At 54.1% G+C, this 12,695-nt stretch overlaps 1 protein-coding gene across 1 annotated transcript; it reads left to right on the top strand.

The window, feature by feature from the left end:
• The first annotated feature begins 423 nt into the window (after positions 1-423).
• LOC119104687 (telomere repeats-binding bouquet formation protein 1) lies at positions 424-6,779 on the top strand. The gene is made up of 4 exons (XM_037228405.1): positions 424-429; positions 2,136-2,219; positions 5,470-5,580; positions 6,570-6,779. Exons 1-4 carry the CDS (start codon positions 424-426, stop codon positions 6,741-6,743), a joined length of 375 nt encoding a protein of 124 aa, XP_037084300.1. The 3' UTR covers positions 6,744-6,779.
• The last annotated feature ends 5,916 nt before the right edge of the window (positions 6,780-12,695 follow it).

The raw sequence follows: 12,695 nt of genomic DNA on the forward strand, positions 1-12,695 counted from the left end.
TTGCCGATAGAAGTTTGAAGATATATTCAGCAACGATAAAAATATGTGCTTTTCACTCCAACACATTTCAAAATTATCACAAGATGCTTCATCTGTAATCAATAGTCTCTTACGCGTGTTTATTCATGCTTTTGAGTAAGAGTTCTTGAGCTTCGTTAGCAAGCAAAAACAAGCACAGAAAGGCTGAGCGAACATTGTTAGGTGCGGGATATTTGATTGTGTATAACGTGCCTTGGGATAACGGGGCGGTCTGTCGTGATACACGTATTAGGTGGGTGTCTGCGGTACTTGCATGTTGGTTTGTGACCTGGACCTTGAATGCAGGCCAAAACTGAATAACAGGAAAAGACCAGCGATAGTTATGCATTTTCGAACCTAGGCCATACAGTGGGGTTGCTTCAATCACGCGGGCAGGCAATAGTCATGAACGTAAGCTTGCGACAGATTTCACTGAGTCACATTTCGGTTTGGTGTCAGTAAGTGTAGTAAAAAACAAAACAAAATAGTGCTATCTGTTCAACAGGTCCTCGTGAGCGGAGTTCGGACACCAACAACCAGCAGCGGTGCTCAGTGGAACGCAGCCAGGATTTCTTCCGGAAGCTCAGGAGAGAGCTCGGTGAGAACGCGCCGATTTTCGAACGATTTTTTCCTTTCTGTCGCAAGCTATTTGTGGTGAAACAATGCGCCCCGCCCCCGCCCCCCTCCCCTCCGCGTCATTAATCGTGCTCCTAGTGGTACTTACGTCCGTAGCAATAGCAGGCGTGGGTATCACACCACGCATCAGCTAAGAAGTAGAGGTGTAGTTTCCTATTCAGAGGGGCTTAAGCCCCCCCCCCCCCCCAGCTCCCGGGAAGGGCTGAAACTTTGGGAAGAAAATGAGCCGAATCTGGGGAAAACTTGCTGGCATGTCGTGGGGGTTGGCTGGGTTATTTCTCACTATCCCCCCCCCCCCCCGACCCGAAACTCATTTTGTAAATCTACGCCCCTGCTCAAATTTAACGCCTGATATTCGCGAAGATGCGCAGCGCCCTCACAGCTCATGTCTCTTGATGCAGGCTGTGCGTTATGACGGCCAGCCCGCGTGTGGTCAACGCAGAAGAAGTGGGGGCGTGGCCCGCGTTGTCTTGCACCCCTGTACTGTAGCATAACGCTACGGCGCAGTTGATATTTGGGCCCGTGACGTGGGATTTAGTGGTCTTATTCAGACCGCTGCGGCGCCCATACAGATGGAGGACCCACGCAGCCACCGCGGGATGCGCGAAGGCCGAGCGCAAGTGACTGTGTCTTGTCGAGAGCTCAGCGATGTTTCCCCCATCAGCGACGTAACGTGGCTGGCCCATCGCCGCCGGCAGTCTGCTTGTTCAACGCAGACCATATGTGACGGCGGTCAGGCGAGGGCTGCCTTGGATAGGGCAACACTACCATCCCTGAACGTCACCGATGATTGCATTAACATGAGCCCGCGATAGCAGGGATGTAGTTTCCTATTCAGTTGGGGGCTTTACCCCCCCCCCCCCCCCCAACCGCGATCCAGTTCCCCCAACCTTGTGAAGGGGCACCAAATTCTGAGGGGAAACCTGTTCGTTGGCATGTGTTGGGGTAGGTTGGGTCCTTTTCATTGTTCAGTCCCCACCTATCCCCCCCCAAACTCATTTTGTGAAGCTAATCCCCGGCGCGATAGCCCATTGTTGAAAAGGTTTTCTTCTCCGCACGTTCCTTCCATTATGCGCAATGTACACATCGGAAACCCTTTTAATTGCGATTTCGCTGAACGAATTCAGTCCTCAGATTCTTCTCAACCTTGCTTCGTCAGCAAAATAGCAAGAGCTCCCCAAACATTGACCATCTCCCTTTTCTAGCCCAGCGCGTGATGGCGGGCGCCAGCCATGTCGTCATGGCAACGCCCCGCCCCAGGGCTGCTCTTCCGTCCATTCGGCTGACCCCGACGCCCTCGCAGCCGAGAGTCGCGCTCCGGCGCGTGACCTCTGACCCCGAGGCCGCGTGCGCCGACCCTGCCTTCCGCGCGTCGGTGCTCGTGGCGATCAAAGCGCGCGTGCCACGGGCCGTGCTGGAGTACGCCGACCGGCTGGAGCTGATCTTCAGCCCGCGGCAGTTGATGCTAACCGACCCGGGAGGGAAAGTCGTCGCGGAGCCAGAGTCACGTGCGGAGCGACGCGAGAGCGACGGCGGGAGCGACGCGCCTGCGGCGGAGTGTTCTGGTGAGGAGCAAACCGTAGACGGGCAGGGTCCGTGAGGTGTCGTTGGGACCAGGGGTCCAGAGATCCGAGACTGGGAGGGACGAGTAATGAAAACCGCACCACTGACCAATGGCCCGGACGTGGGGCCTACAGATGCAGAAGTTCGGATTTTGCCCACGCCTCGGGTCACGACTTCGTTTCGATGTCCTGGGAGCCATCAGCCGGGGAGCGAGTGGGGGTGGGGAGGGGCGGGGGGCGAGATTGCGGAGGGGTGGAGGCTCCTCTGTTGTGGCAGGGACTGTATTTGTTTCAAAGTGGCAGCAAAAAAAAAATGTTGACGCTATGGGGTTACGAATGCCTCTGCAACATACATGTGCTGGTTTGAGTATGGTGCGATGTCATTGACGTCACTTTGTATATTTTCGGGAGGTCTGAGTTCCCCCCCCCCCCCCGATGCTGTTCTGAGTACTCCCCCAATGCTCTTCTGAGCTCCCCCCCCCCCCTCAATGCCTATGAGCAAAGAAGGAAAACTGGGCCAAATAGGTACAGATCAATTATCTTAACTATTGATGTGACGGAGACAAAAGTTAGCACATGTTTTCCAGAACAGTGGCGAGTGTTTTGTGGTTGCGGTGGTTATACTACACGGTCAACGGCGTCGGCAGTTATCAGTGATCCCTCACTAAGATTTACTTAGATAATTTCTGTGAATTGCACCACATTTTAAGCTTTTCACAAAAAAGCAGTTCACGTTCAGTTGAAATGGGGATTTATTCCTCCAGCAGAAAAGACCTTCTAAATCTAAGAAATATGTAAAAAAATTGTTTTGCTTTTGTTTCTTTTTCGGTTTAACACCGGGAACGCAGATTCATGTGACCGAAATCCGTGAGAAATCAGGTTGTGGGAGTAGGTTAGATCAACCTTTTCGGCTGAGCTTCCCCCCCCCCCCCCCCCCCACCAACCAATTTTAGAAAGTGTCACTCCTGGGTCATATGCTTGCTATTGCATTGTTTGTCATGCACTATGTTATATTGTATTGCTATTGTGTCGTCTAGGTCGCCAAGCGTTCGCAGCATAGAGCGCGAGCATGAGATTGCCACGTTGTATGTGCTCTCGAGATGGGCCACCGTTGTGCTGCCCTCGGTTGGCACACGTCTGACGTAGACAAGCATCGAGAAGCACTGTGACGCCTCTGTGACTTGAAACGCCTACGCAATGTGACGTGGCATGTACGTACCTCCGGCCGTAGGCTGATCACGTCGAGTTGATCACTGCGGTGCTGCGCGTTCGGCAGCCTTGCGGCCAGCGGACTCAGGCGAGGACGCTGGCCCGAACAGGGGAGCAGAGGCCGGAAAACGTCCATCCGAGGCTCATACTCCCGCCACCAGTCCTCGTCGGGCGGGAGCCGCTCTGCCGCGACCCTTTTCCATCTACGAAACGCCGCGTCGGGGCCAGCGAGACGCGGCGTTCATGCGGCCCACCCGGCGACCCGCTCGACGAAAGCCTCTTGCGTCCGCCGCTAGATGTCGGTCGCATTCTGTGGCGGCGGCGCAGCGGATGCAGCACCGACTTGAGGTTTCACCGGTGGACGACAGGTGGCCGTCGGCCGCCGCGGCCAGTGAGACGTCACGTCGGCGGCGGCTCAACCGCAAGGCATTGTGGCTCGGAAGGAGACGGCCGGCCGGCGATGCCGAAAGAGATCCAGCTCGGAGACCCCAACTAGAGCCTCACGCATCTGAAGACAGGGCGCAAGACGGACCCGCTGAGACGCCTCACCGGCACTCGTCCGAGCCGAAGCCCTCGCTCCTAGCAAACCGATTCGTTGCAAGTTCTAACGAAGCATCTTCAAGTGCTAGTTCTAACAAGACAGAGAAGAGGCAGGCTGTGATCAGCACGGCAACGCGCCGCCACCGAGCGGCGCTAACGCAATCGCCATGTTCCGCTGGACACCAGGCTACTGCCGATGAAGTGACTTGCGACACGCATCATGAACTGATGCCTCCACCGGACACCGACAGATGGCAGACGGCGCAGATTAAGAGGCCGCCTCGTTCTGTGCTGGGAGTAAGCCCAGTAGTTGGCCAGGAAGGTAAAGGTCGCCCCACCGAGACGCAACGCTGCTGCCGACTGACGCTAAGACCTTTGGAAATCACCGACAGATGGCAGGCCAGTTCTGTTCAGGCATCTTGTCAACGACAACCAGAAGGGGCTGCTACGCTACCCTCCAGGCGACACCATTCCGGGAGGCCTCGACCGCCGTCCCCGGCACTCCAACCTCCGGCAGCCGCCGGTAGGTGGCAGACCGTGACACCACACCGCCAGCCCCAAGGGCCAAACCACCAACCCACCGGCGGGCAGACGTCAGAGCCGCCCCTCGTCCCCGCGCCCGTACCTCAGTCTCCAGCGGTCACCAAAAGCTGGCAGCACGCCTCACCACGCCCCGCGCCCCGCCTGCTGACGGACCTGGCGCCGCCGGAGTCGCCGTCGCCGGGCGGCGCCGGCGACCGGCAGCGGCGCGTCAGGCGATGGCTGGACTCCTCGCTGAGCGTGGCGGACGCGTGGGAGGAGCGCCGGCGTTCAGCGCCGGCCGCCGCCGCGGGTCGGCGCGTCGCGGTAAGAGTGATGATGGAAAGGCGGAAGATCCGGACATAGGATTTTGGCGAATGGAGTCGCCTCATGTAATGCTATTTGATTCCTCGTAGTATGTAATGTGGCGCGCTCAAAGAACCTTGGTTGGTGGAGGTTCCTTGCGGTGTAAGTGGAGCCTAGACTTCTCCACCGATGCTCTCGCTTTGAGCCGCGTGGCTACTGTGCGCTTTGGTAGCGGAAAGGATTAAGGCGTGGGCAGCCACGATGTGTTAGCTTGTTTTTTGTTTTTTGTTTTTGCTTTGCAATAGTGTTGGTGAAAGTGCATGGAGATCGACGCCAAGTAGACCGCATTCTCCATCTTTTTGCAATTTTTTCCAACTCTCCCCACAAAGGGGCAAAAGAGTCTTCCTCAATTTGAATCCAACCTACATTGAGTTTGGCAGACATGCCTAGCATGAGTATAGGGATGTCATGTTCGGATAATGACAGAACAGGACAGCACAAATACCGGCAGTGTCGTGGATGTAGGATCTTTTGTGATGACCCATTGCATGACCCGACCTGCCCGTTCCGACCTGCCCCACCTGGCCCTGTCCTGGTGACTCAAGCACTCGACCCACTCAGCTCGGCTGACAGCATCCCCCGGTACTCCACGTGCTGACGGCGCCGTGTGATTGGACAGCGGTCGGTGGTCAGCAGCCGGAGTCGATCACGGCGGCCAAGGGTCGAATATTCGGAACAGGAGGTGCGCAACCTGCTGCGGGGCGTGCAGAAGTATGGCAGGGATTTCAAGGTACGTTCGTGTTGCCGCTGTTTTTTTGTTGGCGCGACCTGCCGCGCGGCGTGGAGGCATGTGTATGACAGGTGCGCAATGTATGGCTGTTGGCTACTGACTAATGCTATTGGACTGTAGGGCATGCCTCCTAGGCAGGCCGCTATGGTTTACGTTAGATGGTCTTCCCATGGAAGGAATTAAGAGCGTGAAGAGATGCGCACGACGAGAAAGTGAATGCACTGAACGCCGTAACCACGCTTAGAAATCGAACCCAGCCCTTAGGCCGACCGGCTGTCCGCAGCTTTGTTGGCGACAGAGCGGCACCGGTAAGTGCCCGTTCGCCGCAATAGGCGGACTTAGAACAACTGGACGCAAGGGGGAAGGGGTTCTCCACATTGGTTGGTCTGCTGAAAGTAGCTGACCTTCGGCGTGCCCGTGGTATTGGTAAATCGAAGATTGCAAGCAACTGTGACATTCTCAACTTAATACTCAACGTTTCTCTGCTTTGCAATGTCAGATATTCTCATCATATCTCGTAAGGATTGGTTGGAATCTTGTTTTTTTGCCAGTAGGTCATGATGTATTCGAGGCCAGTTACCTCCACTATGACATCATGCCGCCGTGCTCACAAAATGACACCAGTGTCGTTGCTGCTCGTGTCATTCAAAACTGGTGTCAGAAAGCAACCGGTCACGGAGCCCAACCCCGTCTCAACCCTTCCCTGTATGACTTGACCAAGCCCATCCGAACTATACCCGTCTCAACATCACCTTGTTTTATCTAACGCGGCTAACGCACTCGACCTGACCCTGCCTGACCTGCCCCAGTGTTTCTGCTCTAAGTTGCCATGCGCTGACTCGCCCTAAGGTGACCCCGACCCGGTCGGACTTGGTCTGACCCGACTTGGCCTGGCCTGACCCGACTTGAATTGAGCCGACCTTATTCCACCTGGTCTGGCCTGGCCTGATCTGACCTGACCTGACCTGACCTGGCATGCGCGGCCGCAGGCGATCCGGCTGGTGTACGAGTTCCACCCGAGCCGGACGCCGGTGGACCTGTACGACAAGTTCCGACACATGCGACCGCGGCTGCCACCGGCCGATGGCGCTGACCCCGAGCCGGGGTCAGCCTGGCGTCGCCTGGCCCCCGGCGGCGACGCGCCCCTGGCTGATGTGGACTGATCAGGGAGTCGTGGCGTGACAGGAATGAGAGTGTTGAGGCAGGAGAGTTGCGGGAGTGTGGTGAGTGAGTGTTGTGAGGGTCATGTGGAAATGCTGCCAGCGTGGTGTGTGTGAGGTGTGGGGTCAGGGTAGTGTGAGGTGTGGGGGTCAGGGTAGTGTGAGGTGTGGGGTCAGGGTAGTGTGAGGTGTGGGGTCAGGGTAGTGTGCGGTGTGGGGTCAGGGTAGTGTGAGGTGTGGGGTCAGGGTAGTGTGAGGTGTGGGGTCAGGGTAGTGTGAGGTGTGGGGTCAGGGTAGTGTGAGGTGTGGGGTCAGGGTAGTGTGAGGTGTGGGGTCATGGTAGTGTGAGGTGTGGGGTCAGGGTAGTGTGAGGTGTGGGGTCAGGGTAGTGTGAGGTGTGGGGTCAGGGTAGCGTGCGAAGACTGGTAGCGTGATAGGTGAACGCTTGGAAAGGGATATGTGGATAGAGGGGGCGTATTGTGATATCACTGGGAAAGTACGGCCTTGGTAGAGACGGGCGAGATATGCAGACCGTGCCGGAAATGCATGCACATTGGGAGCGTGGCGTGCAGACATTGGAAGCGAGAGCTGTCTACGGTGCATGCGTCACGAGAGGTTAGGTCGATCGAAGCTGGGCCATGCCTGGAACGGAGCTGTACCAACGGCGGCCGTGGAGGTAAGGCAGCTGGTTTTGCTCGGGCCGCCGGGCGTTGCCTAGCGTGTTGGCTGTGTAAGGCCGGACGAGCGCGTCTTTCGTGCGCGTCGTAACGGGGTGAAACAACCTCCCGTGGAAGGGGCTCGGTGGTCTCGCGTGCTTTGTGTAGTGAAGGTTATGAATACGCGGAAGGATTTGTTCCTTTTCGCCCGTCGTTTCGATGAACTGCTTGGCGGCGAACGTTTTTTCTTGGCGTTTCCGCCCGGTGCATGGTAAGAAGCACTTCGCCCATGTTCTCGTCGCCATGACGTCGCAGCAACATTACGCGGCGGGCGTTGGGAGATAGCCGCTGTTTGACGTTTTTCACACGGTGGTGTGGTTAATGGTGATGGGTTGATGGTGGTTGATAGTCTAGAGTTTGTTTCTTTATTTGCGCGTCGTATTCAAGTTTTGTGTTGTTTGTTTTCCGCCAAGTTGCGGGACATATTTTAAGAAGTGTTGAAATGAATGAATGAATAGATTATGGTCCTCGCGTCCTTGTTTACTCGTGATAAGCCGACGTTAAGGCCCCCAAATGTGTAACACATCCACGGGGCAAAGGTGGCGCACCTGGTGGCGCATTCGTCGCGCCTGAGGTGTAACCATGGCGTTCCAGTCACGCGAATACGAAGGCCCCTGAATACGACTGCTCCAGTTCATCTTCACTCCATGCCTGGCGGCTGGCCGAGCGTGCTTGCTGCCGTGTAGGCGTCCGCACGCATGCTGGTTTTCCGTCGGCTTCCTTTACGCCCGCGGCGAGCGTGGAGGGCTATCTGTGGCGATCAGTCAGACGTCCACAGTGCCTAACAGTGGGTCCCGTGTTGGCGAGGGACGCCGAGCTGGCAAGGAGACTAGTTGCTGAGGAGGGACAGTGGCGGGACCCCCGAATGTCAGAGGGCCTCCTGCGTTGGGCGGGGCCCGCTGAAAATGATTTGAGAGATGAGGGCTTGCAATGAAATAATCCACAATGGGACAATGAAACGGCCCTGTGTCAGCCAGTGGCCCCAGTACGGCACGGGGATCCCTCCGCCCCATTTCGGCCGGAGGCCCAACAAACTGAAATGGAGTCCCTGTGCCAATTACGCAGGGGCGCAGGCAGGGCGCACGGAGGGCACAGGGGTCCAGGTGTCCATGTGTCCCTTAGGTGTTCAGGGGCCCTACAGTCTCCAGTCTCCTGGGGACCGACTACGAGAGCCCGATTGGGGAGTTCTAAGTGCCCGAAGTGCCGGCTGTAGGTTGCATTAAGGACCCGTGCCCGTAGGGCCTGACACACAAAGGCCCTCCCCCCCCCCCCCCCCCCACCCCGAAATGTCTTGTGAACTCCGGCCACTTGGTAAAATCAAACCCCATTTGAAAACGCGCTCTTACATAAAGAGCCATTGATATGCTTCTAGGCAAGGCGCGATAAAGACACATGATGAGACAGGTATCCCGCCTGCTCTCTGTAGAATAGCGGCGCGTGCATCAATGTAAGCGTGTGCATTTCTGAGTGGCAAGCGTTCAAAATGCTTGTTTCTTCGAAAATACCCTGTATGATGTCCTGGCCTTTTTGTGCTGACACCCGGATTGTAGTTGTCTATTATTTTTGCAGTTATTTTTATTATAGTTATTAGTGTCAGTACGCTTTCTGAAGTCAAGATTCTTCATGAGATAGGTCTTAAGAATAAGATGATTGCGACGGTAAATTGTGTAGCTATAAAACAAAATGTAACGTGTTTACAAGTCCCGTGTAGGAAATTACCGTTCCCAATGCCGTCTTCATCATTTTTCAACTTTCATGCGGTGTCAAACGTTCAACTCTCTAAGCTTGGTGATTGCGGGAGATTCCTGCTCTCACCTCCCACTCACTTACACTCATGTTCATGGCCGCCAGTATTGGCCAATGCCGAAGACCGTGCTAGCATTTGATACTGGCCGCTGCAGGCGGCGCAGGCTGACGTCATCACCAAAATCAGACAACCGTAAGGCCAATTTCCAATCGCCAATTGCCAAGGTAAAGCCAACTGCAGACCGTATGCCACAGTTGTCGCAGGCTCCGCGTATAGGTGGCCCCACCTCTGCATTCAAGACAGTGCCGGGAGTGATCTGTGCAATGGGTTGTGGGCAAAAGTATGCTAAGAATGAGGTCGTATGACAGTCGTTTGGAAGATCAAATTCGCGTGCTTGATGACTGTTCAGGAAAGAATAGGTAACCGTATAAAATACCAGCAGTCAAAAGCTTCGTAATAAAGAAAGTTCTAAGAAACGAAGGTCGTATGTGAAACTGCGTAGTAAAAGTTCATAACGTAAATGTTCGTGGTCACAAAACTTAATCAAAAGGCTGCATGCAATTGTTTCCACGTCAACGTTTGAACACAAATATTATTTAGGGATAGCATTCATTTGACAAAAAGAGTGCGTAAAAGTTGGCATGTAGATGCATGATGAAAATACACAAGTGCTTGTGCGGAAATGCTCATTGGTGATGGCGTTTGCTTTACAAAAGTACGCGTGCATTTCCAGGATGTAAGCTCCAAAGCAGACCCTCATTCTCCGAGCGATTAATCGGATGATTCGTCACTGCTGGTGCAACCAATCCCGTCGGCCGGGGGGTGGGGGTGGGGGGGGGGGGGAGGGAGGTGTCGCTGCACTGCGACAAGGACATAGAAAAGGTCAACTATTATGACCAGCTTACCTCATCATGATATGTAAATAATCACCGCCCGGTGGCCGTAAAATGGGCTCGAATCAACCAGCACCCCCGGCCGGAGTGGACGAGTGACGGTCTGAGGAGGGCTTGTGGATTTAAATATCAAGGAAAAGACGAAGCTTTGACGACGCTTTGCTTTGACGGTCAGTCCTGTCCGGACAATTACGTCACAGTACGAAATATTCCCCTTCAAAAAGGATATCCCGTGCTTCTCAGAACGCACCAGTAAGAGAGCGCAGACCAGTCTGGTTTCGGCGAGCTTATGTCGCGTTCCATTATGCTAGGTTATGCTACGTTACGTTATGTTGCATTGGGTTAAGAAACGTTAGCCTAAGTTATGTTACGCTAGGATGGCTTACGCTGCCTTACTCAAGGCTGACATGCGTTTCGTTGCACTAGCTAAGTTCCGGTTCTGCTAAAGATAATCTCAAAGTGGTTTTGCGCTACTTCCGAACACTTCACTAGGACCTTGCCTGTACTCGACCGAAAGTTGCGCAAGACTTCAATTTTTAAAACAGCACATCGAAAGGCATGAATAAACCGCTCGTCCGAACTCCATGTCTTGTAACCTGGACGTCGAATTATGCGCCTTAGATTATCCCGCGGAGACCAAACGCCGGCGTCCTTTGAGTGAGGATCTTGCGCCATGCACCTAACGACTTCGGTATGCGGGTTCATCGCACCTTGATAACCTGCACCTTGAAGATCCTGACGACCTCAGCTTACAGGTTACCATCTCCAAAAAAGGAGTGGGGAAGTGTCCCGCGGCATGCGGCCATAGTCTGATAGGCAGAGGTCTGAGGGTAGAGTTTAGTGACCACAGATCATAAGAGAACCGAAGGGGCCGTCTATGGCGCTTAGGTAAAACACGTGAGCTTAACGGGAGACGCCCCCCCCCCCCCCTCCCCCCGCCACCAGCAAAACCCTCCTCTGGCAGCGCTCCTGGATGAAAAGAAGGAGGACAAGGTCAGCCTCGTGTACAGAAAGCGCGGTGGCGGCCTGGACGAGGCGCTTACCGCCTGATGAAGGTAAACCTGAGATGTGTGCACGTGCGGTGAACGCTTGTGAAGCCGGGTCGTGTCAAGAAAGTTAGCCGCCCGCCCGTCTGTCGCCACTCTCGATGAACCTCTTCATGACGTGTCTCGTGAACCGTGAACGCACTCACCCACCAGTATGTAATTAAATATTTCTTAGATATAGATCGCAGCTAAATGTTTCACAACGCAAACCCTTTAGGAGGATTCTAATATGCGCCTGCCTCTCACCACTAGCGATTCATTTTCGCAACCTACCGTCTCATGAACATCGCTTACCGGGATGGTCCTGGCTGCGCGAATTATTTTCATTAATTCTGATACCGAGGACCCCAAGTCCCTTAAACTCGCAACATGCCAGAAAAAATACGTTTATCCCAAAGTTAACTTTGACCTGTCCAATGAAACAGGTACAAAAAGTGTAAATGAGGAGTTAAGGAGCGTTGCTGGAATTCGCGATCTGAAATAATTTGAAATTTCAAAATAGCATACACACAAATTGTGATAAGGACTTGACCGCAAAGTCCCTCGCCTCGCTCTCCTTGGATTCGCCCCTGCCAAAGCAAGTGACACTGCGGGTGAAACTGAAACCAATTTTAGCTTAGTGTACCTCGAAAATCGCCACTAACTTTCATCACAATACGAAGAATTCAAGGTTGCTATATCTAACCAAGCCTGTCCGTTGAGCCTGCGACCGGAAAGGGTTTTTGTTGGCATCGAAAAATGCCCATGATTTTGGGGAATCTCCATGCATAAATATAAGTGATCGAACTGATAGAATGCTCCCCATGAGTAACCCCCTGAAAATAACTCGTGAACGTCAAACTCGGGGTGTAAAGCTACCATATGCGCAGTGCTATTATGCTTCCCATGGCGATGCCATTTGCACCAGCCGTGCTGCCAACAGCTGAAGTTCTGGCTGTAATCGGAAACAACGACGTCAGCTTGTTATAATTTCGCAAGACCCCGTATGCAGGTCCTTTGGTGAAGGTGGGGGGGGGGGATGACACATCACAACTGCGGGTATGTGATTATCTCTTTCGTACAGGTCAGTTGTGCAGGCCTAGGGTACCAAAAGTGTTGCACGCGTCAGACGCCTGTCGGTCACATCTTCCATGGCCTCTTAGATAATCCCTTTTTACTTCGTAGTTAAGTACCACATCCCGCACGTGCTGTTCATAGTTGGAGGTAATCGCACTGGTTGTCTGTACGTAAGAGTGCTTGCAAGGTGATGCGAAACCTTGACATTTGTCTGAGGGTGTGACGATGACATTGCTATGCCGTCAAAACCGAAACAGAGCTTGTTTTTTCTCACTAAAATAGCCGGTGCTGTGCTGCCATGCGGTCCCGATAGCCACCACCCCTCCTTTTAGCTTCTCCAGCGAATGGCCAGAAAGAGCCTGGCCTGAGAATGAAAGAATGGCCTGCTGTTCAAGTGCAATGTGGTCGCGCCATGCACCATTTGACATTGGCCAGGTGCTGTTTGGGATCATCTTATGTCGCTCAGGCTCAAGAAAAATTTTTGAACCGGGACGCAT

The sequence above is a fragment of the Pollicipes pollicipes genome, unplaced genomic scaffold (genome assembly GCF_011947565.3).
Source record: "Pollicipes pollicipes isolate AB1234 unplaced genomic scaffold, Ppol_2.1 Scaffold_6052;HRSCAF=7182_pilon_pilon_pilon, whole genome shotgun sequence".
NCBI classification, from domain to species: Eukaryota; Metazoa; Arthropoda; class Thecostraca; order Pollicipedomorpha; family Pollicipedidae; genus Pollicipes; species Pollicipes pollicipes.